General features: G+C 41.0%; 2 protein-coding genes across 4 annotated transcripts in view; one reads left to right on the top strand and one right to left on the bottom strand.

Annotated features, from left to right (window-relative positions):
• Positions 1–1274: 1274 nt before the first annotated feature.
• On the bottom strand, positions 1275–3175 carry LOC110456292 (perlucin-like protein). The gene is made up of 5 exons (XM_021506934.1): positions 3109–3175; positions 2913–3001; positions 2510–2603; positions 2106–2328; positions 1275–1364 (listed from the first exon to the last, which is right to left on the bottom strand). The coding sequence occupies exons 1-5, from the start codon at positions 3155–3157 to the stop codon at positions 1331–1333; spliced, it is 489 nt and encodes a 162-aa protein (XP_021362609.1). The 5' UTR covers positions 3158–3175; the 3' UTR covers positions 1275–1330.
• An 11956-nt stretch (positions 3176–15131) lies between these two features.
• The window catches only part of LOC110456295, a 45290-nt gene continuing 36900 nt past the window's right edge, over positions 15132–23521 (top strand). Inside the window, exon 1 of one of the 3 annotated variants that reach the window (XM_021506941.1) lies at positions 15132–15209. The gene's annotated coding sequence lies outside the window, so the exon portion shown is untranslated. Of the gene's footprint in view, positions 15226–17234; positions 17862–23521 lie in introns of those variants that run through there. The other 2 variants (XM_021506940.1, XM_021506938.1) reach the window with 2 other exon arrangements.

Genomic DNA, 23521 nt, shown 5'->3' with positions numbered 1-23521 from the left:
GATAATGTGTTTTATGTTAGAGATAATGTGTTTGATGTTAGAGATAATGTGTTTTATGTTAGTGATAATGTGTTTTATGTTAGAGATAATGCGTTTTATGTTAGAGATAATGCATTTTATGTTAGTTATAATGTGTTTTATGTGTCTCTAGAACAGTATGTCTTGGCCCTCTTTAGGTGGTGATTAGCCAATGACGATACCAGGGATGCTACTGTAATGAACGTACCGCTATACTAACTGATACATGTAAATAAACATACGTATACACATACATTGTACTTTGTTATTCTTAATAACGTACATTATACACTTAGTCATACACAATCAGGGCCCAGTTGTTCAAGAGGTGATTAGCTTAATCACTGTTTAACGACATTTTTCAACCTTTAATACTTGCCTCAATAAACAAGATTGTGCATGTTTATTCACTCTACAAAATATTTCATATCTGGAAAATTGTACCTCATTCAATAGTTTTGGTTTAGAGTTACATAAAAATCAAAATTTGCGCTAATCATTCATTAAGCTAATCACCTTTTAAACAACTGGGCCTAGGTGGATTATTCCGACTAATCGTCCACTTATTACAAAGAGTTAGAAATACAAAAACTTGCCTGATTTTATTTTAACTTACATGTATTTTGTTATATCCCGTGCGAGTATATGCGTCTTGCTACCATTCCGACAGTGATTGCCAATGCAAGTGACTGCACCGCCGGATGGTCACAATGTGGCGGTACGATGTGAAGTCACTCATCATAACTATATTGTTTTATTAAGTTTTCGGTTGTGTTCACTATGTCTTGGTAACTGTATTCGTAACGCTACCGATGAGAGTCTGTCCATGTTGATTGAAGTTTTATTGTGACATTTCCTAATCTCCCTTCTACTTGATATTATCATGTGTGCTGTTCTGTCCAATAAAGTAGAATATACACATATGAAAGAATGAAACCGATAACATTATCCAATCGGAACAGAAGTCCGGCTTGTTTGTGATCCAGTAAGTCAACAGTTGGTATTGACAAACACGCAGTGCTATGTACAATCCATCAACTGGATACAGGAAACAGAGGAAAGCAGATCATATATCACAATACCAGGAAGGTATAGTTCATAAAATAGCCAGATGATACACGATTGAAGCTTACTACAAGTACGTTATCAATTTTATCATCGGATCCGTTTTTATTGATTTCGCCGAGATTGTTACGGTATCAATAGCTATACCAGTTTGCCGCAAAGATAACATGACGTATAGCAGATGTGTTACTTAGTATTTATTGGGTCGCTCAGTGAAATTGAGTGGTCCTCCTCTGTGATAACTTGATTATCCGATGATAATACCAGGGTTAGCGCTGGTACTGTAACGAATAGAAATATATAAACAGCTATGTCCATTATTACTTTACTAAGTATAAAATTGTACACAATAACGTACAGATACACTTAGTTTTTCACAATAACGCACAAATATAAATGAACTTAGTTATACACATTAACGTACATTATATATATATGTAAAGGTAAATATGTTTGTTGATATATTCTTAGTCAATCTGTTTCACTTTACATTTATCGACAATGTACTATTTCAGATAAGAAATGTATGGACCACCTCGATACATGTAGTATATAACTTCCTGACTAAAAATCAAGGACACTTCAGAATTTTTCTACAAAGTCTGTTTTTCTTGATCTTTACGTATAACATGAATACAAAGGACGGCCTACTACATGTACTAAGCTGTACGATGAAAGTGACACGTTCCATGTTCCGATCGTTAACTTTCCCTTTCTTGATAGTACCTCGCTGCTTCCCAAACGGCGTTTACATGTTCTAGTTGATTCAGTATTCAAGACTTGACCATACAATGTAACATGGCAGTGAATAACTAAAAGCACTTTTTTTTTAAACTTTTTTTCTCGGGTGGTAAGTATGAACTGTATAAATGTTCATACAGGTATAACTCAAACACTGAATTGTTAAGGTGTGACGGACTATTTGTCTAATAAAGGTGACATCGCAATGTCACACATCGAAACTTCACTGATTGTGTTATATGAACCATTCAATTCAACTAAAAGTACCATAAATCACTCACGTCTTCTCACAGATGTAGCTGTACTGTTGGTTACACGTCCTGTCGTACCACTGGTAGTGCTCCTGGGTGTAGATGATGGTACAGTGTTGGTCTTTGTGGTCATTGTCAGGTTCCCCAGGACCCCAGTTTGTGTACAAAGGTGTTAAACCCTCGGGGACCCAGATAAAATTACCCTCCAACGCCCAGTCAGACAGCCCTATCCAGAACTCGTGGTCGTTGTACACTGCAAGAAACACACATATATCCACAGGAATAGTTGCATTGTACTGGTACATTAAACATCCGAAATATCTTCCAGGAATATCATGATCTTATAGAGTCTATACCATTTTACTGGTGTCATTATTGCTTCATTCTGAAAGTATACATTGACAATTTGGAAAGATGTACTTATGACCACAAACCTTGACTGTAATTTCTTAGATGCTCTGAGAGGAATTTGTCTTCTTCGAGGGTCTCAATTTGCACCAAAGTTGCACCATATAGTTTACACATTTCCTGAGGGATTAGGATACAGGAATCACATAATGCTGTTATTGATAAAAAAAATGTACAAACCAGAACAGACTGTATCCCATTTAACCTGTATTGGTACACACTAGCACGAAATGTGTCACATAATGCGGTCATTTGTCCAAACTATGAAAACAAATCATGTATTCTTCGTATTATGCGGCAATTAGTACAGAAAATTGTAGCATAAACTTGGTCAAATCCTGTACACATTAAAACGAATCGACACAATCGTTGTAACACATTGTATGTATTTGTGAATGCGATTGTAATATAGGTTATTATAGTACTCACCTCGGCGGTCACCCATTCCTCTGTGTCCCTACTGATGTGGTAGCATGCCTCTATATTACTTACCCAGCCTTCTGGACACGAGGACTGCGCTGAAAAGTACAATACATATGTTCACGCTTCATGCTTCAATACTACTGAGAACAAAATATGCAGTTTATCTTTTTGTCATTGAAAATAATATCATGCGTTTAAATACCTTCAACAAAAACCAGTAAAACTCCCAAAATGGCAGCATTAAGCAACATTTTATATGCTTATTGTATTGTATATATTATTGTGAAGTGCAACAGGTTCTTGTTACGACAGAGATATGAACAACACTGACCTTGAATTTCATGTACATCCAATCATTTAGGTTATCTCCCTTATTTCGGTCAGATCTTGGAACCGTTTAGAAACACGCACAGTTCTAGAATTGACCATCAATGTTATCTTTATGTATATCACCGTTAACGGACTCGCGCTGGACAGGTCATCTTTACCTGCACCGAACTCCCATATCTGATTAGTATTCTTCGAATATACCACAAATATCTATGCAGAACTCTTACATTTACTGTAAATCCAAAACACAAATCACCAATATATTAAGCCTTCCACAGAAAAAGTGTATTGTTTTTCCCGACTAACTGTATCGCCTCATAACTGAACTGGTTTGGATAGGTCTTCTGTATCTAAATTTTGGGTTCTCCTACTACAGGAATCTCCTTATGCCCTCTGCCTAAAAAATCAAAGCTTATATAATATCATAATTAATAGGTACTTTGTTAGTAATTATTAAACGTGTTGGTTGACTCTGCTGGTAGACTACCAGTCACCTTGTAGCTGGACTATCAGTCCCCTAGGTTGGCTGTCACCTTGTAGCTGGACAATCAGTCCCCTATGTCGGCTGTCACCTTGTAGCTGGACTATCAGTCCCCTAGGTTGGCTGTCGCCTTGTAGCTGGAATAACAGGCTCCTAAGTTGGCTGTCACCGTGTAGCTGGAGTAACAGTCCCCTAGGGTGGCTGTCACCTTGTAGTTGGACAATCAGTCCCCTCTGTCGGCTGTCACCTTGTAGCTCGACTATCAGTCACCTAGGTTGGCTGTCACCTGGTAGCTGGACTATCAGTCCCCTAGGTTGGCTGTCACCTTGTAGCTGGAATAACAGTCTCCTAAGTTGGCTGTCACCTTGTAGCTGGACTAACAGTCCCCTAAGTTGGTTGTCCCCTTGTAGCTGGACTATCAGTCACCTAGGTTGGCTGTCACCTTGTAGCCGGATTAACAGGCTCCTAGGTCGGCTGTCACCATGTAGCTGGACTAACAGTCCCCTATGTTGGCTGTTATGGACTAACAGTCCCCTAGGTTGGCTGCCACCTTGTAGCTGGACTAACAGTCCCCTTGGTTGGCTGTCACCTTGTAGCTGGATTAACAGTCTCCTAGTTGGCTGTCACCTTGTAGCTGGAGTAACAGTCCCCTAGGTTGGCTGTCGCCTTGTAGCTGAACTAACAGTCCCCTAGGTTGACTGTCACCTTGTAGCTGAACTAACAGTCTCCTAGGTTGGCTGTCACCTTGTAGCTGTACTAACAGTCCCCTAGGTTGGCTGTCTCCTTGTATCTGGACTTACAGTCCCTTAGGTTGGCTGCCACCTTGTAGCTGGACTAACAGTCCACTAAGTTGGTTGTCACCTTGTAGCTGGACTTCCAGTCACCTAGGTTGACTGTCACCTTTTAGCTGGAGTAACATTCCCCTAGGTTGGCTGTCACCTTGTATCTGGACTATCAGTCCCCTAGGTTGGGTGTCACCTTGTAGCTGGACTTACAGCCCCTTAGGTTGGCTGTCACCTTGTAGCTGTACTAACAGTCCCCTAGGTTGGCTGTCTCCTTGTAGCTGGACTTTCAGTCTACTAGGTTGGCTGTCACCATGTAGCTGGATTAACAGTCCCCTAGGTTGGCTGTCACCATATAGCTGGACTAACAGTCCCCTAGGTTGACTGTCACCTTGTAGCTGAACTAACAGTCTCCTAGGTTGGCTGTCACCTTGTAGCCGGATTAACAGGCTCCTAGGTCGGCTGTCACCATGTAGGAGACTGTTAGTCCCTTAGGTTGGCTGTCACCTCGTAGCTGGACTAACAGTCCCCTAGGGTGGCTGTCACCTTGTAGCTGAACTAACAGTCTCCTAGGTTGGCTGTCACCTCGTAGCTGGACTAACAGTCCCCTAGGTTGTCTGTCACCTTGTAGCTGAACTAACAGTCTCCTAGGTTGGCTGTCACCATGTTGCTGGACTAACAGTCTCCTAGGTTGACTGTCACCTTGTAGCTGAACTAACAGTCCCCTATGTTGGCTGTCACCTTGTAGCTGAACTAACAGTCCCCTAGGTTGGCTGGCACCTTGTAGCTGGACTAACAGTCTCCTATGTTGGCTGTCACCATGTAGCTGGATTAACAGTCCCCTAGGTTGGCTGTCACTCACCTTGTAGCTGGAATAACAGTCTCCTATGTTGGCTGTCACCTTGTAGCTGGACCTACAGTCCCTTAGGTTGGCTGTCACCTCGTAGCTGGACTAACAGTCCCCTAGGTTGACTGTCACCTTGTAGCTGGACGAACAGTCCCCTAGGTTGGCTGTCACCATGTAGCTGGACTTACAGTCCCCTAGTATGGCTGTCACCTTGTAGCTGGACTTACAGCCCCTTAGGTTGGCTGTCACCTTGTATCTGGACTATCAGTCCCCTAGGTTGGCTGCCACCTTGTAGCTGGACTAACAGTCCCCCCCCTTGGTTGTCACCTTGTAGCTGGACTAACAGTCTCCGGCTGTCACCTTGTAGCTGGACTATCGGTCCCCTAGGTTGGCTGTCACCTTGGAGCTGGACTAACAGTCCCCTAAGTTGGCTGTCGCCTTGTAGCTGGACTAACAGGCCCCTAGGTTGGCTGTCACCTTGTATCTGGACTATCAGTCCCCTAGGTTGGGTGTCACCTTGTAGCTGGACTTACAGCCCCTTAGGTTGGCTGTCACCTTGTATCTGGACTATCAGTCCCCTAGGTTGGGTGTCACCTTGTAGCTGGACTTACAGCCCCCTATGTTGGCTGTCACCTTGTAGCTGCACTAGCAGTCCCCTAGGGTGGCTGTCACCTTGTAGCTGAACTAACAGTCCCCTATGTTGGCTGTTACCTTGTATCTGAAATATCAGTTGGACTAACAGTCCCCTAGGTTGGCAGTAACCTTGTAGCTGGACTAACAGTCACTGAGGTGAGTCGTTTAGGTTGGCTGTCACCTTGTAGCCGGATTAACAGGCTCCTAGGTCGGCTGTCACCATGTAGCTGGACTAACAGTCCTCTAGGTTGTCTGTCACCTTGTAGCTGGACTAACAGTACCCTAGGTTGGCTGTCACCTTGTAGCCGGATTAACAGGCTCCTAGGTCGGCTGTCACCATGTAGCTGGACTAACAGTCCCCTAGCTGGACTAACAGTCTCCTAGGTCGGCTGTCACCTTGTAGCTGGACTATCAGTCTACTAGGTTGGCTGTCACCATGTAGCTGGATTAACAGTCCCCTAGGTTGGCTGTCACTCACCTTGTAGCTGGAATAACAGTCTCCTATGTTGGCTGTCACCATGTAGCTGGACTTACAGTCCCCTATGTTGGTTGTCACCTTGTAGCTGGACTTACAGTCTCCTAGGTTGACTGTCACCTTGTAGCTGAACTAACAGTCCCCTATGTTGGCTGTTATGGACTAACAGTCCCCTAGGTTGGCTGTCACCTTGTAGCTGGACTTACAGTCGTTTAGGTTGGCTGTCACCTTGTAGCTGGATTAACAGTCTCCTAGGTCGGCTGTCACCATGTAGCTGGACTAACAGTCCCCTAGGTTGGCTGTCTCCTTGTATCTGAACTAACAGTCCCCTAGGTTGACTGTCACCTTGTAGCTGAACTAACAGTCCCCTAGGTTGACTGTCACCTTGTAGCTGAACTAACAGTCCCCTAGGTTGACTGTCACCTTGTAGCTGAACTAACAGTCCCCTAGGTTGGCTGTCACCTTGTAGCTGGACTAACAGTCCCCTTGTAGCTGGATTAACAGTCTCCTAGGTCGGCCGTCCCCCTGTAGCTGGCCTAACAGTCCCCTAGGTTGGCAGTAACCTTGTAGCTGGACTAACAGTCACTGAGGTGAGTCGTTTAGGTTGGCTGTCACCTTGTAGCTGGACTTACAGTCCCCTATGTTGGCTGTCACCTTGTAGCTGGTTTAACAGTCTCCTAGGTTCGCCGTCACCTTGTAGCTGGACTAACAGTCCCCTAGGTTGGCAGTAACCTTGTAGCTGGACTAACAGTCACTGAGGTGAGTTGTTACCTTTTAGCTGGACTTACAGTCCCCTAAGATGGCTGCTAGGTTCGCCGTCACCTTGTAGCTGGACTAACAGTCCCCTAGGTTCGCTGTCACCTTGTAGCTGGACTAACAGTCTCCTAGGTTGGCTGTCCCCTTGTAGCTGGACTAACAGTCCCCTAGGTTCGCTGTCACCTTGTAGCTGGACTAACAGTCTCCTAGGTTCGCCGTCACCTTGTAGCTGGACCAACAGTCCCCTAGGTTGGCAGTAACCTTGTAGCTGGACTAACAGGCACTGAGGTGAGTTGTTACCTTTTAGCTGGACTTACAGTCCCCTAAGATGGCTGCTAGGTTCGCCGTCACCTTGTAGCTGGACCAACAGTCCCCTAGGTTGGCAGTAACCTTGTAGCTGGACTAACAGTCACTGAGGTGATTTGTTACCTTTTAGCTGGACTTACAGTCCCCTAAGATGGCTGCTAGGTTCGCCGTCACCTTGTAGCTGGACTAACAGTCCCCTAGGTTCGCTGTCACCTTGTAGCTGGACTAACAGTCCCCTAAGTTGGCTGTCACCTTGTAGCTGGACTATCAGTCCCCTAGGTTGGCTGTCACCTTGTAGCTTTACTAACAGTCGCCTAGGTTGGCTGTCACCTTGTAGCTGGACTTACAGTCTCCTAGGTTGGCTGTCACCTTGTAGCTGGAGTAACAGTCCCCTAGGTTGGCTGTCACCTTGTAGATGGACTTACAGTCTCCTAGGTTGACTGTCACTTTGTAGCTGGACTAACAGTCCCCTAGGTTCGCTGTCACCTTGTAGCTGGACTAACAGTCTCCTATGTTGGCTGTCACCTTGTAGCTGGACTAACAGTCTCCTAGGTTCGCCGTCACCTTGTAGCTGGACCAACAGTCCCCTAGGTTGGCAGTAACCTTGTAGCTGGACTAACAGGCACTGAGGTGAGTTGTTACCTTTTAGCTGGACTTACAGTCCCCTAAGATGGCTGCTAGGTTCGCCGTCACCTTGTAGCTGGACCAACAGTCCCCTAGGTTGGCAGTAACCTTGTAGCTGGACTAACAGGCACTGAGGTGAGTTGTTACCTTTTAGCTGGACTTACAGTCCCCTAAGATGGCTGCTAGGTTCGCCGTCACCTTGTAGCTGGACCAACAGTCCCCTAGGTTGGCAGTAACCTTGTAGCTGGACTAACAGTCACTGAGGTGATTTGTTACCTTTTAGCTGGACTTACAGTCCCCTAAGATGGCTGCTAGGTTCGCCGTCACCTTGTAGCTGGACCAACAGTCCCCTAGGTTGGCAGTAACCTTGTAGCTGGACTAACAGTCACTGAGGTGATTTGTTACCTTTTAGCTGGACTTACAGTCCCCTAAGATGGCTGCTAGGTTCGCCGTCACCTTGTAGCTGGACTAACAGTCCCCTAGGTTGGCTGTCGCCTTGTAGCTGAACTAACAGTCCCCTAGGTTGGTCGTCACCTTGTAGCTGGACTTACAGTCTCCTAGGTTGACTGTCACTTTGTAGCTGGACTAACAGTCCCCTAGGTTCGCTGTCACCTTGTAGCTGGACTAACAGTCTCCTATGTTGGCTGTCACCTTGTAGCTGAACTAACAGTCGCCTACGTTGGCTGTCACCTTGTAGCTGGACTTACAGTCCCCTAGGGTGGCTGTCACCATGTAGCTGGAGTAACAGTCCCCTAGGTTGGCTGTCACCTTGTAGATGGACTTACAGTCTCCTAGGTTGACCGTCACTTTGTAGCTGGACTAACAGTCCCCTAGGTTCGCTGTCACCTTGTAGCTGGACTAACAGTCTCCTAGGTTCGCCGTCACCTTGTAGCTGGACTAACAGTCCCCTAAGTTGGCTGTCACCTTGTAGCTGGACTATCAGTCTCCTAGGTTGGCTGTCACCTTGTAGCTGGAGTAACAGTCCCCTAGGTTGGCTGTCACCTTGTAGCTTTACTAACAGTCCCCTAGGTTGGCTGTCACCATATAGCTGGACTAGCAGTCCCCTAGGTTGGGTGTCAACTTGTAGATGGACTTACAGTCTCCTAGGTTGACCGTCACTTTGTAGCTGGACTAACAGTCCCCTAGGTTGGCTGTCTCCTTGTAGCTGAACTAACAGTCCCCTAGGTTGGTTGTCACCTTGTAGCTGGACTTACAGTCTCCTAGGTTGACTGTCACCTTGTAGCTGGAGTAACAGTCCCCTAGGTTGGCTGTCACCTTGTAGCGGTGTCCCAGCCTGTTCTCACACCATCATGGGTGAGGACAAGATCAGTATGAAAAGGAGCAGACACTAGAGGCGGTGTCCCCAGCCTGTTCTCACACCAACATGGCCGAGGACAAGATCAGTGAAAAGGAGCAGACACGAGAGGCGGTGTCCCAAGCCTGTTCTCACACCAACATGGCCGAGGACAAGATCAGTGAAAAGGAGCAGACACGAGAGGCGGTGTCCCCAGCCTGTTCTCACACCAACATGGCCGAGGACAAGATCAGTGAAAAGGAGCAGACACGAGAGGCGGTGTCCCAAGCCTGTTCTCACACCAACATGGCCGAGGACAAGATCAGTGAAAAGGAGCAGACACGAGAGGCGGTGTCCCCAGCCTGTTCTCACATCAACATGGCCGAGGACAAGATCAGTGAAAAGGAGCAGACACGAGAGGCGGTGTCCCAAGCCTGTTCTCACACCAACATGGGTGGGGACAAGATCAGTATGAAAAGGAGCAGACACGAGAGGTGGTGTCCCCTGCCTGTTCTCAAACCAACATGGGTGAGGACAAGATCAGAATGAAAAGGAGCAGACACGAGAGGCGGTGTCCCAAGCCTGTTCTCACACCAACATGGCCGAGGACAAGATCAGTGAAAAGGAGCAGACACGAGAGGCGGTGTCCCCAGCCTGCTCTCACACCAACATGGCCGAGGACTAGTTAAACACCTTTCAATTTCCGGACTTGATAACGCGCACCACACCCGGTGATGGTGACATGACGGCTTGAAAAACCAGTTTCTCCATTCAGGGTATAATACTCTATCTGTTTAGGTCTTTGGACGTATACATAGTGAGAAGAAAAACCTACATTACTATCTTCTCAAATAAGAATGTTCGTCTAACTTAACTTAGATTAACTTAGATTATTCTGAACGCAGGCATATCCATTTGCCTCTATATTCAGATCACAGTCCTTCAAATAATAATTACATATACAATTGTAATATAATGTACGTGACATCCCTCGGGTGTTATTGTAAACATCCTGTCACCAGTGTCCCAAAACTTATCAAGGCGATTTTTAAATGTTATAATATTCGGTGCTTGGACCACGTTCTCGGGTAAGGAGTTCCAGCTGCTGACTACACGCTGAGTAAACAAGTATTTACGAACGTCTAATCTACTTCCTGATTTGTCCATGCAGAATGAATGACCTCGAGTTCTTTTGTCTTGTTTAATTAATAGAAGCCCCGTTGATCCTGATGTATCATATATACCTGACAATATTTTAGATATTCGATCATGTCTCCCCTGTTCCTTCTATGGACTAATGATGGAAGTTTAAGTCTATGCATTCTTTCCTCGTATGAAATATCCTTCGTCCCTGCAGGCAGTGATTTGGTAGCTCTCCGCTGAACGTTTTCCAAAAGGTTGATATCCTGTTGTTTGTATGGTTTCCAAACGCATGCTCCATACTCCAAGTGTGGCCGTACTAAACCTTTGTATAACAGGCAGAATGTTTTGTTGTCCAAAAATGTGTAAGTTCCTCTGATGGCTCCAAGTACTCTATTCGCTTTGTTTACTGCGGCTTGTACAGTGTATATGGCTTTTTAAATTTAACTTATTGTCTATAATTATTCCTTGGTCTTTCTCTTCAACTTCCTCCTTCAGCTTAGTGTCGTACAGCTCGACCAGCTCTCGGATGGGAATTATCCTTTCCCATTCCCTAATGCTACACCCAGGAGGAGGTCGAATGCATGCATATGCGCCAGCATCCCCCAAAATACATATGGCACCCGCATATGTGTACAGAACATAGTCAAGGCCAAGGAATTAATCATTTTAATCGACGCTCTCAATTCTAGCATTCATTGTCTACCCATACATGAAAGTAAGGTCTATATTACATGCTATTGATTTACCATGGACACACTTGATATGTCAATCGGCAAGTCAGCAAGTGCAATGTCAGTTCTGTACATAACGTATAATAGTCATTAAGTTAGCCCAGACCGTAATGAGAAAGTTTGGTTTAACGGTAGACAACCGCGATAAATAAACCTGATTGGCCGATTTTTTTTTTAATTTTCTCACTCATTTAATCTATAACATGTATAACTTGAGATTCGTCGACAATATAAAGTTACATGTGACTCCTACGACAAATAACAAAGGCCATTGTTGTGGTCTTATACTCCGTTATAACCGGGACAAAGGACGTTTGTCGCAACCAATCAGTCAACAGGCGTAATACTGACTACATCGGTTTTTCGATGATCGCCATGGATTTCCATAGGATTTCGATGAAACTTTTAATGATCGTTCATTTGTTTATAAATATATAACAGTAACAGTAACATAAAGACCAGTACAAAATCCTATGAATATGGTCCGAGAGAAGGTTAACCACATTTCTTCAGAGTGTCACAGATTTTACATGCAGTTTCATTACGAAAACGGACTTTCGTCGGTATTTGATGACAGTTAAAATGTACCAGCTAAAATGTAGTGAGAAAATTATGTCACGTTTCTTCCCAAAAATAAGATGATAAACGCGACGAACAGAAAAAAATAAAAGAAATGGGCCAGTACAGCTGTCTAACATGACAGTGTTTGTACTACACACCTGCTAGTATTAGTTATATACTGATATAGTAACTGACTATATAACGAATTTATCGCATCGAGGACCCTTTTTGCTTAAAATGAAAATGATGTAATGCATAACAAAACAATATGAATATTTAACAAATTTAATCAACTTTGATAAATGAAAATAAAATAAATTATATAACAAAAAAATAACATGTAACAGTTTTTTTTGTCCTTGGAACATTTTCTCTTACGATACAATGTAGCGAATAGGAATTACGGTGAGCATTGTTTCATTTTTAGAATATTCAGGTACATGTACCCGTATCTGTTATTTTAGTTTTGAAGCGGTGAGCAATGGGCGGCCATATTGCCCTATAATGGAATCCTACTGACCCTCTATAGAAAATTAGAGGGTCACCACGTGACAGCTCTAAACCAATGGTTTTTGGACATTTTTGTCCGAAGTGCGATAATTATAAATAAGATATCACAGCTCTAGTTTGTATATGGGATTTTGGATAGTTAATTATTTCATAATGCATTTAAAAATCGATTTAACCATTTTATGTCAGACAAACTGCCTTTTTGGTACAACAATACCACTGTTTTCTGATCGGTGACCACAGTTTACAAAATCAAGATCATACAGGACCTTATAGAACTAGTATATATAATTGATACCAATGATAATCAAACGTTAGGAGCAATGGCTATTTGTAAGGTAACATCAAGACATGGACGAGACTATGAGCTGACTCAAGTTCAGATTGTCAGGAAAATGTCCATTGAATATAAACGTTTAAACAAACAAGGATTATACATATTAATGTGTAACAGGAAAGAGAATAGTGTGTTTACACCGGGGATCGAATCCTCGATCTCCATGCGTTCGGCTGCAGAATCATCCCGACGGCCATTATATTACTACTAGTAAATGCTTGATGATTACAACATGGGTACAGTAACAAAAGGAGCTATACCAAAATCTGGTCCAATCGTAGGTATTGGTCTTACTATAGCAGATACATGTACAGCTGGTAAGGACCTAGATGTTAATGTCAGTACCGATGATCGCAGTATTGTGGAGATAAAGATACCATACTGGAAGTATAATATTGATAAAATACTTGTCTGTACATGTACGCGGTTTCAGGGGAGAACGCGTCAATCTCTATAGCTAGAGGATTCAGTAATCATTATATCATCAAATTATCAAAGAGCGGTCGAGAATACAGGTACATATGTAAAATACCGATAAACGTTAGATAATATAAGGAACTGATCATAAATAAGTACAGTAGAGAAAATCAGACCCGTCAATAGACAACCTGATTGTGTGAGGATATTGTGTACAGCCGGTAACATTGTGAGGGGATATTCTGTACACCCGGTAACGTTATGAGGGGATATTGTGGACACCCGGTAACATTATCAGGGGATATTATGTACACCCGGTAACGTTATGAGGGGATATTATGTTCACCCGGCAACATTATGAGGGTATATTGTGTACACCCAGTAACATTATGAGGGGATATTGTGGACACCCGGTAACATTGAGAGGGGATCTTGTCCACAGCCGGCCACATTGTGAGGGGCTATTGTGTACAGCCGGAAACATTGTGAGCAGATATTGTGTACAGCCGGAAACATTGTGAGCAGATATTGTGTACAGCCTGTAACATTGTGAGGGGATAGTGTGTACACCCGGTAAAATTGTGAGGGGATATAGTGTACACCCGGTAAAATTGTGAGGGGATATGGTGTACAGCCGGTAACATTGTGAGGGTATATTTTGTACAGCCGGTAACATTGTGAGGTGATATTGTGTACACCCGGTAAAATTGTGAGGGGATATAGTGTACACCCGGTAAAATTGTGAGGGGATATTCTGTACACCCGGTAACATGGTGAGGGGATATTGTGGACACCCGGTAACATTGTGTGAGGATATTGTGTACACCCGGTAACATTATGAGGGGATATTATGTACACCCGGCAACATTATGAGGGTATATTGTGTACACCCGGTAACATTGTGAGGGGATATTGTGTACCCCCTGTAACATTGTGAGGGGATATTGTGGACACCCGGTAACATTGTGAGGGGATATTATGTACACCCGGCAACATTATGAGGGGATATTGTGTACACCCGGTAACATTGTGAGGGGATATAGTGTACAGCCGGTAACATTGTGAGGGTATATTTTGTACAGCCGGTAACATTGTGAGGGGATATTGTGTACACCCGGTAACATTGTGAGGGGATATTGTGTACACCCGGTAACATTGTGAGGGGATATTGTGTACACCCGGTAGCATTATGAGGGGATATTGTGTACACCCGGTAACATTATGAGGGGTCACTATTGAGTACTATCGGGGAATACCTACTATAGCACCACTGTTTCCACTATTGTGTCACACACACCTCGAGAACTCCAGACTCCAAATAAAGGGAATTAACTCTATCTTTCTTACCAACACCGCTTTCCCGACAATTAATAATGTAGAGGAAGCACCTGCCATGCACGAGCAATTAGATCGTAAGCCACAAATGTAGCCGTTTACCGAATGGGTTAGAAACACGCGATGCGTTATGAAAATGACTACGGCACGAGCGAACAGTGACACGTGCTCCAGATTCCACATCCAAGATACACAGTGTGTATAATACGAAAAGTTCTGTGTATGCTACCAATAATTACGTGTACTTAATCAATTATTTACAAGGTTATTATACAACCGATAACAATGACATTCCGGAAATTACGACAGTGTACTAATATACATTAATATACACTTCAGAATATAATTCAAGTATATGCTTTTTTTTCTGAAAGGAAATCTAGGTTTAGTGGCATTGTTTTCATCTATATGACATTTCATTTCAGACAATGATAGTTAGAAAAGTTACGAACAATTACTGAAAATTGATCACATCCGATTCAGTTCTCCAACAGATCAATCTATTGACAGAGCTGGAACATAGGTTAGAACCAGTTCCACTCCGTACAGAAATAAAACAATTACTGAATCGTTGCATTTGGTTCCCTGTTTTAAAACAATCCTGGGACCTTCCACGAATTCTCTGTGTTCCAAGAATAAAATCGATATGGCGTTGGTTATTCCCACGGATGTGAGATTGCGAAAGAAGAGGCTGATCTCCGAGCACTGTACATCCAGAGGTCCCGCACACCGTGTTTAAGGGTGAGCAGATTTATTGGTATGTTATATTTAGTAGTTTTAAATATTTATATTTTAGAGGCATGATTGGTTATTATTGAGAATAGTTTGAGGATTTCCGCAGTGTAGATTCGTGATGTATTGTATCTGTTATAACGGGTTCCTGAATATTTTACCAGTACCGTATTATTGTAGTACGTACATGTACGTATTGCATGTTTTACGTATTGTCCTGTCCTGTAGTACATGTACGTATGTATTATATCATACAGAGCATTAACGTATGAATTACGTGTTCTGTAGGCCATAAGTTATATACATCTGTACGATATAAGGTATGTAATTATACACTATTGGGTATAATGTGATCTACAGTACATACAAGAATGTATTGTGTATTTTAGTACACATAATGTAACGCCCAACATACCATCACTATACATTTTTTTGCTGCATTTAAAAAAAAAATCTGAAATTGTACCATTTCTGTTGCTTTCTATGTATTTGTAGAGTTCCGTTATAAACCGTACAAACCTGAGCTCCACATAATGCTTATAGCTTATTTACATTCAAGTCATTGACTGGAGACGTTACTCCAAGAATAACCAAATATGTAACCCTGTACAGCAAAGATCAAAACAATATATTTATTCCGTAAAATTTTATCGAGATTACAGCAAGAAATATATATATTTCTTTAGAAAAATATAGAATTTAAGACGAATTTAGAAATAACAATCAATGTATTATTCACCAACGACTGGGAGTGCATGTCCGATCTATAACTCTAACCAGAGGTTCTCCATTCTGAGTCACGGGAGCGTTATTTTATAGCATTACCAATCGCCAAGGCATTTTTTTCGAAGATAACGTGATCTTGACATTCCGACGTAGACCCGTGGATAACGACTATCCGTGTCCAGTTTTCCTCTCGTGGAGTTACATGTAATTGTCCCGTGACAACCAAACAGCGTAACAATCGCCTGTCATTCTACATAATCAGAGACCTTTTTACTCAATGATCCGAATACCATCGTAGGTCCTTTGTCAGGATCTCGGACTAAACACTCCCCGAGGTAATTATGGAAACTGAACGCTCCCCTGGGTAATTAGTGTCCATATTTATGTAAATCAATTATTGGAATGCTCTAGTTTTTTGTTGGAAATGTATTGATTTTTGGTCTCTTAAAATTGAATATTGCTTTTTGAACGTAAAAAACATAGGAATCAATCACTATCGCGTTATGCTTGTTTACACGCATGTGGAAATAAACCCGTAAACTGTATGCATTACTGTCCAGTACTGACAACATATAATATCTACTCGAAACACACGTACACAGATGTTAGCTAGGTTTATGCATTGACCGATAGTAGACCTAACGAAAGACGATATCCCCGAGGCCCTTAGACCAAGACAGACACCTAGCATGCGTTGTTTCGTTGTAGGATTTGTACACGTGTTGTTTTCGCTATAGACATGTACATGTATCTCGATACAGCACGTGTTGTTTCGTTGTAGGATTTGTACATGTGTTGTTTACGCTATATATGTATCTCGAGACAGCACGTGTTGTTTCGTTGTATATCAAACTTAAGTCGCTAAATTTGTATCGTTTCGCTGTAAATCCGACAGATTTTATTTTCGTCGGAGATAGAACAGGAGACCTTCTGTTGTTTCGATGTAAACGCAACACGGGGCGTTATGTTTGCTTATACTTTCGTTGTAGACCTGATGTTAGATTTGACATGCGTTGTTTCGTTATAAACCCAATGATTCGATAATGTGTTGTTTATCCTTTCGTTGCAGACCTGGCGTTAGACGTAACATATGTCGTTTCGTTGTAGACCTGACGTTAGACGTTACATGTGTTGTTTTATTCTTTCGTTGTAGACCTGACGTTAGACGTTACGTGTATTGTTTATTCTTTCGTTGTAGACCTGACGTTAGCGTTACGTGTGTTATTGTCACGTAATGCTAGATCTTGCGATGTGTCTGATACCGTTAGGATTATAGTATATTACCAACACGTACACGTTGCAGGTGTATATGGTGTCACACCCACAGCACCGCTAGCACAGTTACGTAGAACTGGGATTTTCTATGTCTTTCTGCGCATCGTCCTTTGTCACCTTTCAGCCTCAGCAGTATTCTCTGGAATTCCGATAAGTCTGCTTTCTCTCTCAACCAAGATGCGTGTTCGATAAGGGAAATCGAAAGTGGGGAGGCTTACCGCGCCTAGCAGGAGCCTCGCTGTCATTCGGAGAAGGTGCACGTGTTTAATCACCGGATTACGTGGACATTTGTCAGATGCTGTAACTACGTGTAAAATACGTCAATACCGTACTCTATTTATAAATATGACACTCGAATACATTTGACGTGTAACGTAAATTAGTGGTATGGTCAGTGGCATTTAGTCAGTGGATTTATATTTAGTTAGTGACACACACGTTGGTGAAATATTGAAGCGTGTTAAAAGTGTTTCTGACCAGGAAACCTGTTGGAATTAGACAACTGTTAATGTTATGACAAGGCCCCCGAGTGTGCGTACAGCTGCTGCATACAATGTACCTGCGAGACATAGACTGGAGTACATTGTAATGTAAACAATACGGGTCAGTCGGAATAACTCTGCTGAGCCATCCCCACGTAACTGTCTGGAGCTTGTCTATGTAAGTATACTGTAATGGACCAAGCAGACGTTTTACTAATTAACAATGATTAATGATATAGACACAGTAGACTTACAAACCACTTACTTACTGATCACTCACCGATCCTATATATATACTAGTTCTAACGATATGATACTATACGTGTGTACACACTGATCCTATATATATACTAGTTCTAACGATATGATACTATACGTGTGTACACACTGATCCTATATATATACTAGTTCTAACGATATGATACTATACGTGTGTACACACTGATCCTATATATATACTAGTTCTAACGATATGATACTATACGTGTGTACACACTGATCCTATATATATACTAGTTCTAACGATATGATACTATACGTGTGTACACACTGATCCTATATATATACTAGTTCTAACGATATGATACTATACGTGTGTNTGAAACTGTACGTGTATATACACTGATCAACGATATTGTACGTGCATATACACTGATCAACGATATTGCACGTGTATATACACTGATCAATGTTAATGTACGTGTATACACACTGATCAACGATATTGCACGTGTATATACACGGATCAATGATACTGTACGTGTATATACACTTATCAATGTTAATGTACGTTTATACACTGATCAATAATACTGTACATGTTTACACACTGATCAATGATGCTGGACATGTTTACACACTGATCAATCATACTGGACGTAATTATACACTGATCAATGTTAATGTACGTGTAAACACACTGATCAATGTTAATGTACGTCTATACACACTGCTCACTGATACTGTACGTGTATATACACTGATCAATGTTAATGTACGTGTATACACACTGATCAATGTTAATGTACGTGTATACACACTGCTCACTGATACTGTACGTGTATATACACTGATCATTGTTGCTGTACGTGTTTATACACTGATCAATGATACCGTACATGTATATTCACTGATCAATGATACTGTACGTGTATATACACTGATCAATGATACTGTACATGTTTACACACTGATCAATGATACTGCACGTAAATATACACTGATCAATGATACTGTGCGTGTATATACATTGATCAATGTTACTGTACGTGTATATACACTGATCAATGATACTGTAAGTGTATACAAACTGATCAATAATACCGTACATGTATACACACTGATTAATGATACCGTACATGTATACGAACTGATCAATGATATTGTACGTGTATACACACTGATCAATGATATTGTACGTATATACACACTGATCAATGATACCGTACATGTATACACACTGATCAATGATAATGTACATGTATACACACTGATCAATGATATTGTACGTATATACACACTGATCAATGTTAATGTACGTGTATATACACTGATCAACGATATTGCACGTGTATATACACTGATCAATGTTAATGTACGTGTATACACACTGATCAATAATACCGTACATGTATACAAACTGATCAATAATACCGTACATGTATACACACTGATTAATGATACCGTACATGTATACACACTGAGCAATGATATTGTACGTGTATACACACTGATCAATGATATTGTACGTGTATACACACTGATCAATGCTACCGTACATGTATACACACTGATCAATGATACTGCACGTAAATATACACTGATCAATGATACTGTACGTGTATATACACTGATCAATGATACTGTACATGTTTACACACTGATCAATGATACTGCACGTAAATATACACTGATCAATGATACTGTGCGTGTATATACATTGATCAATGTTACTGTACGTGTATATACACTGATCAATGATACTGTAAGTGTATACAAACTGATCAATAATACCGTACATGTATACACACTGATCAATGATAATGTACATGTATACACACTGATCAATGATAATGTACATGTATACACACTGATCAATGATAATGTACATGTATACACACTGATCAATGATAATGTACATGTATACACACTGATCAATGATAATGTACATGTATACACACTGATCAATGATAATGTACATGTATACACACTGATCAATGATAATGTACATGTATACACACTGATCAATGATAATGTACATGTATACACACTGATCAATGATAATGTACATGTATACACACTGATCAATGATAATGTACATGTATACACACTGATCAATGATAATGTACATGTATACACACTGATCAATGATAATGTACATGTATACACACTGATAAATGACATTATATGTGTATACACTGAAATGAAATGGTTTATTGTCATCCGACAAATCAAGCACATAAATGTACTTTCGTTGAAAAGTGTATGGCTTTAGGTTTAATTTTATAGTTTTGCAGTTTATAGGAACACATGAACTACAAAATAGACATCTCTGAGTATATGCCAAATCGTGACACACTTATAAAAAATGAGTTCTGATTGGTCAAACGTTCCAAACAGCGACAGCAGTTAGATTAGATGTTTTCTATAATAGAAGAAAACATAAAACATTGACTGGCTAAACCCTATCTCACTATCTCATGACAGAGTCTGAAAAAGTTTAATTTTGGAGATATTTAGGTCTATATACATGTAAATAGACAGTTAGTAGACCGTTAGGGTTTGAGTATTAGACAGCTAGTAGACTGTTAGGGTTTGAGTATTAGACAGTTAGTAGACCGTTAGGGTTTGAGTATTAGACAGTTAGTAGACCGTTATGTTTAGAGCATTAGACAGTTAGTAGACCATTAGGGTTAGAGTATAAAACAGTTAGAAGACCGTTAGGTTTGGAGTATTAGACACTTAGAAGACCGTTAGGTTTAGAGTATTAGACAGCTAGTAGACCGTTATGTTTCTATTATTAGACAGTTAGTAGACTATTGGGTTTAGAGTATTAGAGAGTTACTAGACCGTTAGGTTTAGAGCATTAGACAGTTAGTAGACCATTAGGGTTAGAGTATTAAACAGTTAGTAGACCGTTAGGTTTATAGTATTAGACAGTTAGAAGACCGTTAGGTTTAGAGTATTAGACAGCTAGTAGACCGTTAGGTTTATAGTATTAGACAGTTAGTAGACCATTAGGTTTAGAGTATTAGACTATTAGACAGTTAGTAGACCGTTAGGTTTAGAGTATTAGACAGTTAGTAGACCGTTAGGTTTAGAGTATTAGACAGTTAGTAGACCGTTAGCGTTATAGTGTTAGACAGTAAGTAAACTGTTAGGTTTAGAGTTTAGACAGTTAGAAGACCGGTAAGTTTAGAGTATTGGACAGCTAGTAGACCGTTAGGGTTATATAAGTAGACAGTTAGTAGACCGTTAGGGTTATAGTAGTCGACAGTTAGTAGACAATTAGGGTTATATTAGTAGACAGTTAGTAGACCATTAGGGTTATAGTAGTAGACAGTTAGTAGACCGTTAAGGTTATAGTAGTAGACAGTTAGTAGACCGTGAGGAGTATAGTAGTAGACAGTTCGTAGACCATTGGGGTTATAGTAGTAGACAGATAGTAGACCGTTAGGGTTATAGTAGTAGACAGTTAGTAGACCATTAGGTTTAGAGTATTACACTATTAGATCATTAGGGTTAGAGTATTAGACAGTTAGTAGACCGTTAGGTTTAAAGTATTAGACAGTTAGTAGACCGTTAGGTTTAGAGTATTAGACAGCTAGTAATCCGTAAGGTTTAGAGTAGTAGACAGCTAGTAGACCGGTAAGTTTAGAGTATTAGACAGCTAGTAAACCGTTAGGTTTAGAGTATTAGACAGTTAGTAGCCCGTTAGGGTGATAGTAATAGACAGTTAGTAGACCGTTAGGGTTATAGCAGTAGACAGTTAGTACACCGTTAGGGTTAGAGTAATAGAGAGTAAGTAGACCGTTAGGGTTATAGTAGTAGACAGTTAGTACACCGTTAGGGTTATAGTAGTAGACAGTTAGTACACCGTTAGGGTCATAATAATAGACAGTAAGTAGACCGTTAGGGTTATAGTAGTAGACAGTTAGTAGACCATTAGGTTTAGAGTATTACACTATTAGATCATTAGGGTTAGAGTATTAGACAGTTAGTAGACCGTTAGGTTTAAAGTATTAGACAGTTAGTAGACCGTTAGGTTTAGAGTATTAGACAGTTAGTAGACCGTTAGGTTTAGAGTATTAGACAGCTAGTAATCCGTAAGGTTTAGAGTAGTAGACAGCTAGTAGACCGGTAAGTTTAGAGTATTAGACAGCTAGTAAACCGTTAGGTTTAGAGTATTAGACAGTTAGTAGCCCGTTAGGGTTATAGTAATAGACAGTTAGTAGACCGTTAGGGTTATAGCAGTAGACAGTTAGTACACCGTTAGGGTTAGAGTAATAGAGAGTAAGTAGACCGTTAGGGTTATAGTAGTAGACAGTTAGTACACCGTTAGGGTCATAATAATAGACAGTAAGTAGACCGTTAGGGTTATAGTAGTAGAAAGTTAGTAAACCGTTAGGGGTATAGTAATAGACAGTAAGTAGACCATTAGGGTTATAGTAATAGACAGTTAGTACACCGTTAGGGGTATAGTAGTAGACAGTTAGTAGACCATTAGGATTATAGTAGTAGACAGTTAGTAGACCGTTAGGGTTATAGTAGTAGACCGTTAGGGTCATAGTAGTAGACAGTTAGTACACCGTTAGGGTTATAGTAGTAGACCGTTAGGGTCATAGTAGTAGACAGTTAGTACAGTAGTAGACAATTAGTACACCTTTAGGGTTATAGTTGTAGACCGTTAATACATTAGTAAACCGTTAGGGTTATAGTTGTAGACAGTTAGTAGACCGTTAGGATTATAGTAGTAGACAGTAAGTAGACCGTAAATGTTATAGTAGTAGACTGTTAGTAGACCCTTAGGGCTATAGTAGTAGACAGTTAATAGACCGTTAGGGTTATATTAGTAGACAGTTAGTACAGTAGTAGACAATTAGTACACCTTTAGGGTTAGAGTAGTAGACAGTAAGTACACACCGTTAGGTTTGGAGTATTAGACAGTTAGTAGACCATTAGGATTATAGTAGTAGACAGTTAGTGGACCGTTAGGGTTATAGTAATAGACATAGTAGTAGACAGTTAATAGACCGTTGGGGTTATAGTATTAGAAAATTAGTAAACCGTTAGGGGTATAGTAGTAGACTGTTAGTAGACCCTTAGGGTTATAGTAGTAGACAATTAGTACACCGTTAGGGGTATAGTAGTAGACAGTTAGTAGACCATTAGGGTTATAGTAGTAGACAGTTAGTAGACCGTTAGGGTTATAGTAGTAGACAGTTAGTACACCGTTAGGATTATAGTAATAGACAGTAAGTAAACCGTTAGGGTTATAGTAATAGACAGTAAGTAGACCGTTAGGGTTATAGTAATAGACAGTTAGTACACCGTTAGGGTTATAGAAATAGACAGGTAGTACACCGTTAGGGTTATAGTAATAGACAGTAAGTAGACCGTTAGAGAATAGTAATAGACAGTTAGTAGACCATTAGGGTTATAGTAGTAGACAGTTAGTAGACCGTTAGGGTTATAGCAGTAGACAGTAAGAAGACCGTTAGGGTTATAGCAACAGACAGTTAGTAGACCGTTAGGGTTATAGTAATAGACAGTTAGTACACCGTTAAGGCTATAGTAATAGACAGTTAGTACACCGTTAAGGTTATAGTAATAGACAGT

The sequence above is a fragment of the Mizuhopecten yessoensis genome, unplaced genomic scaffold, assembly GCF_002113885.1.
Source record: "Mizuhopecten yessoensis strain PY_sf001 unplaced genomic scaffold, ASM211388v2 scaffold8631, whole genome shotgun sequence".
NCBI lineage: Eukaryota > Metazoa > Mollusca > Bivalvia > Pectinida > Pectinidae > Mizuhopecten > Mizuhopecten yessoensis.
The sequence above is the reverse complement of the archived record's forward strand: the minus strand, read 5'-3'. Positions and strand labels throughout refer to the sequence as shown.

Excerpts from the sequence above, each read along its gene's own strand:
- LOC110456292 (XM_021506934.1), bottom strand. The coding sequence starts at position 3,157 with ATGTTGCTTAATGCTGCCATTTTGGGAGTTTTACTGGTTTTTGTTGAA. Across the intron at positions 2,329-2,509 it reads TCTAAGAAATTACAGTCAAG|TGTACAACGACCACGAGTTC; the intron begins GTTTGTGGTCAT and ends TGTTTCTTGCAG. Across the intron at positions 1,365-2,105 it reads AGCTACATCTGTGAGAAGAC|TACCAGCGCTAACCCTGGTA; the intron begins GTGAGTGATTTA and ends TATTCGTTACAG.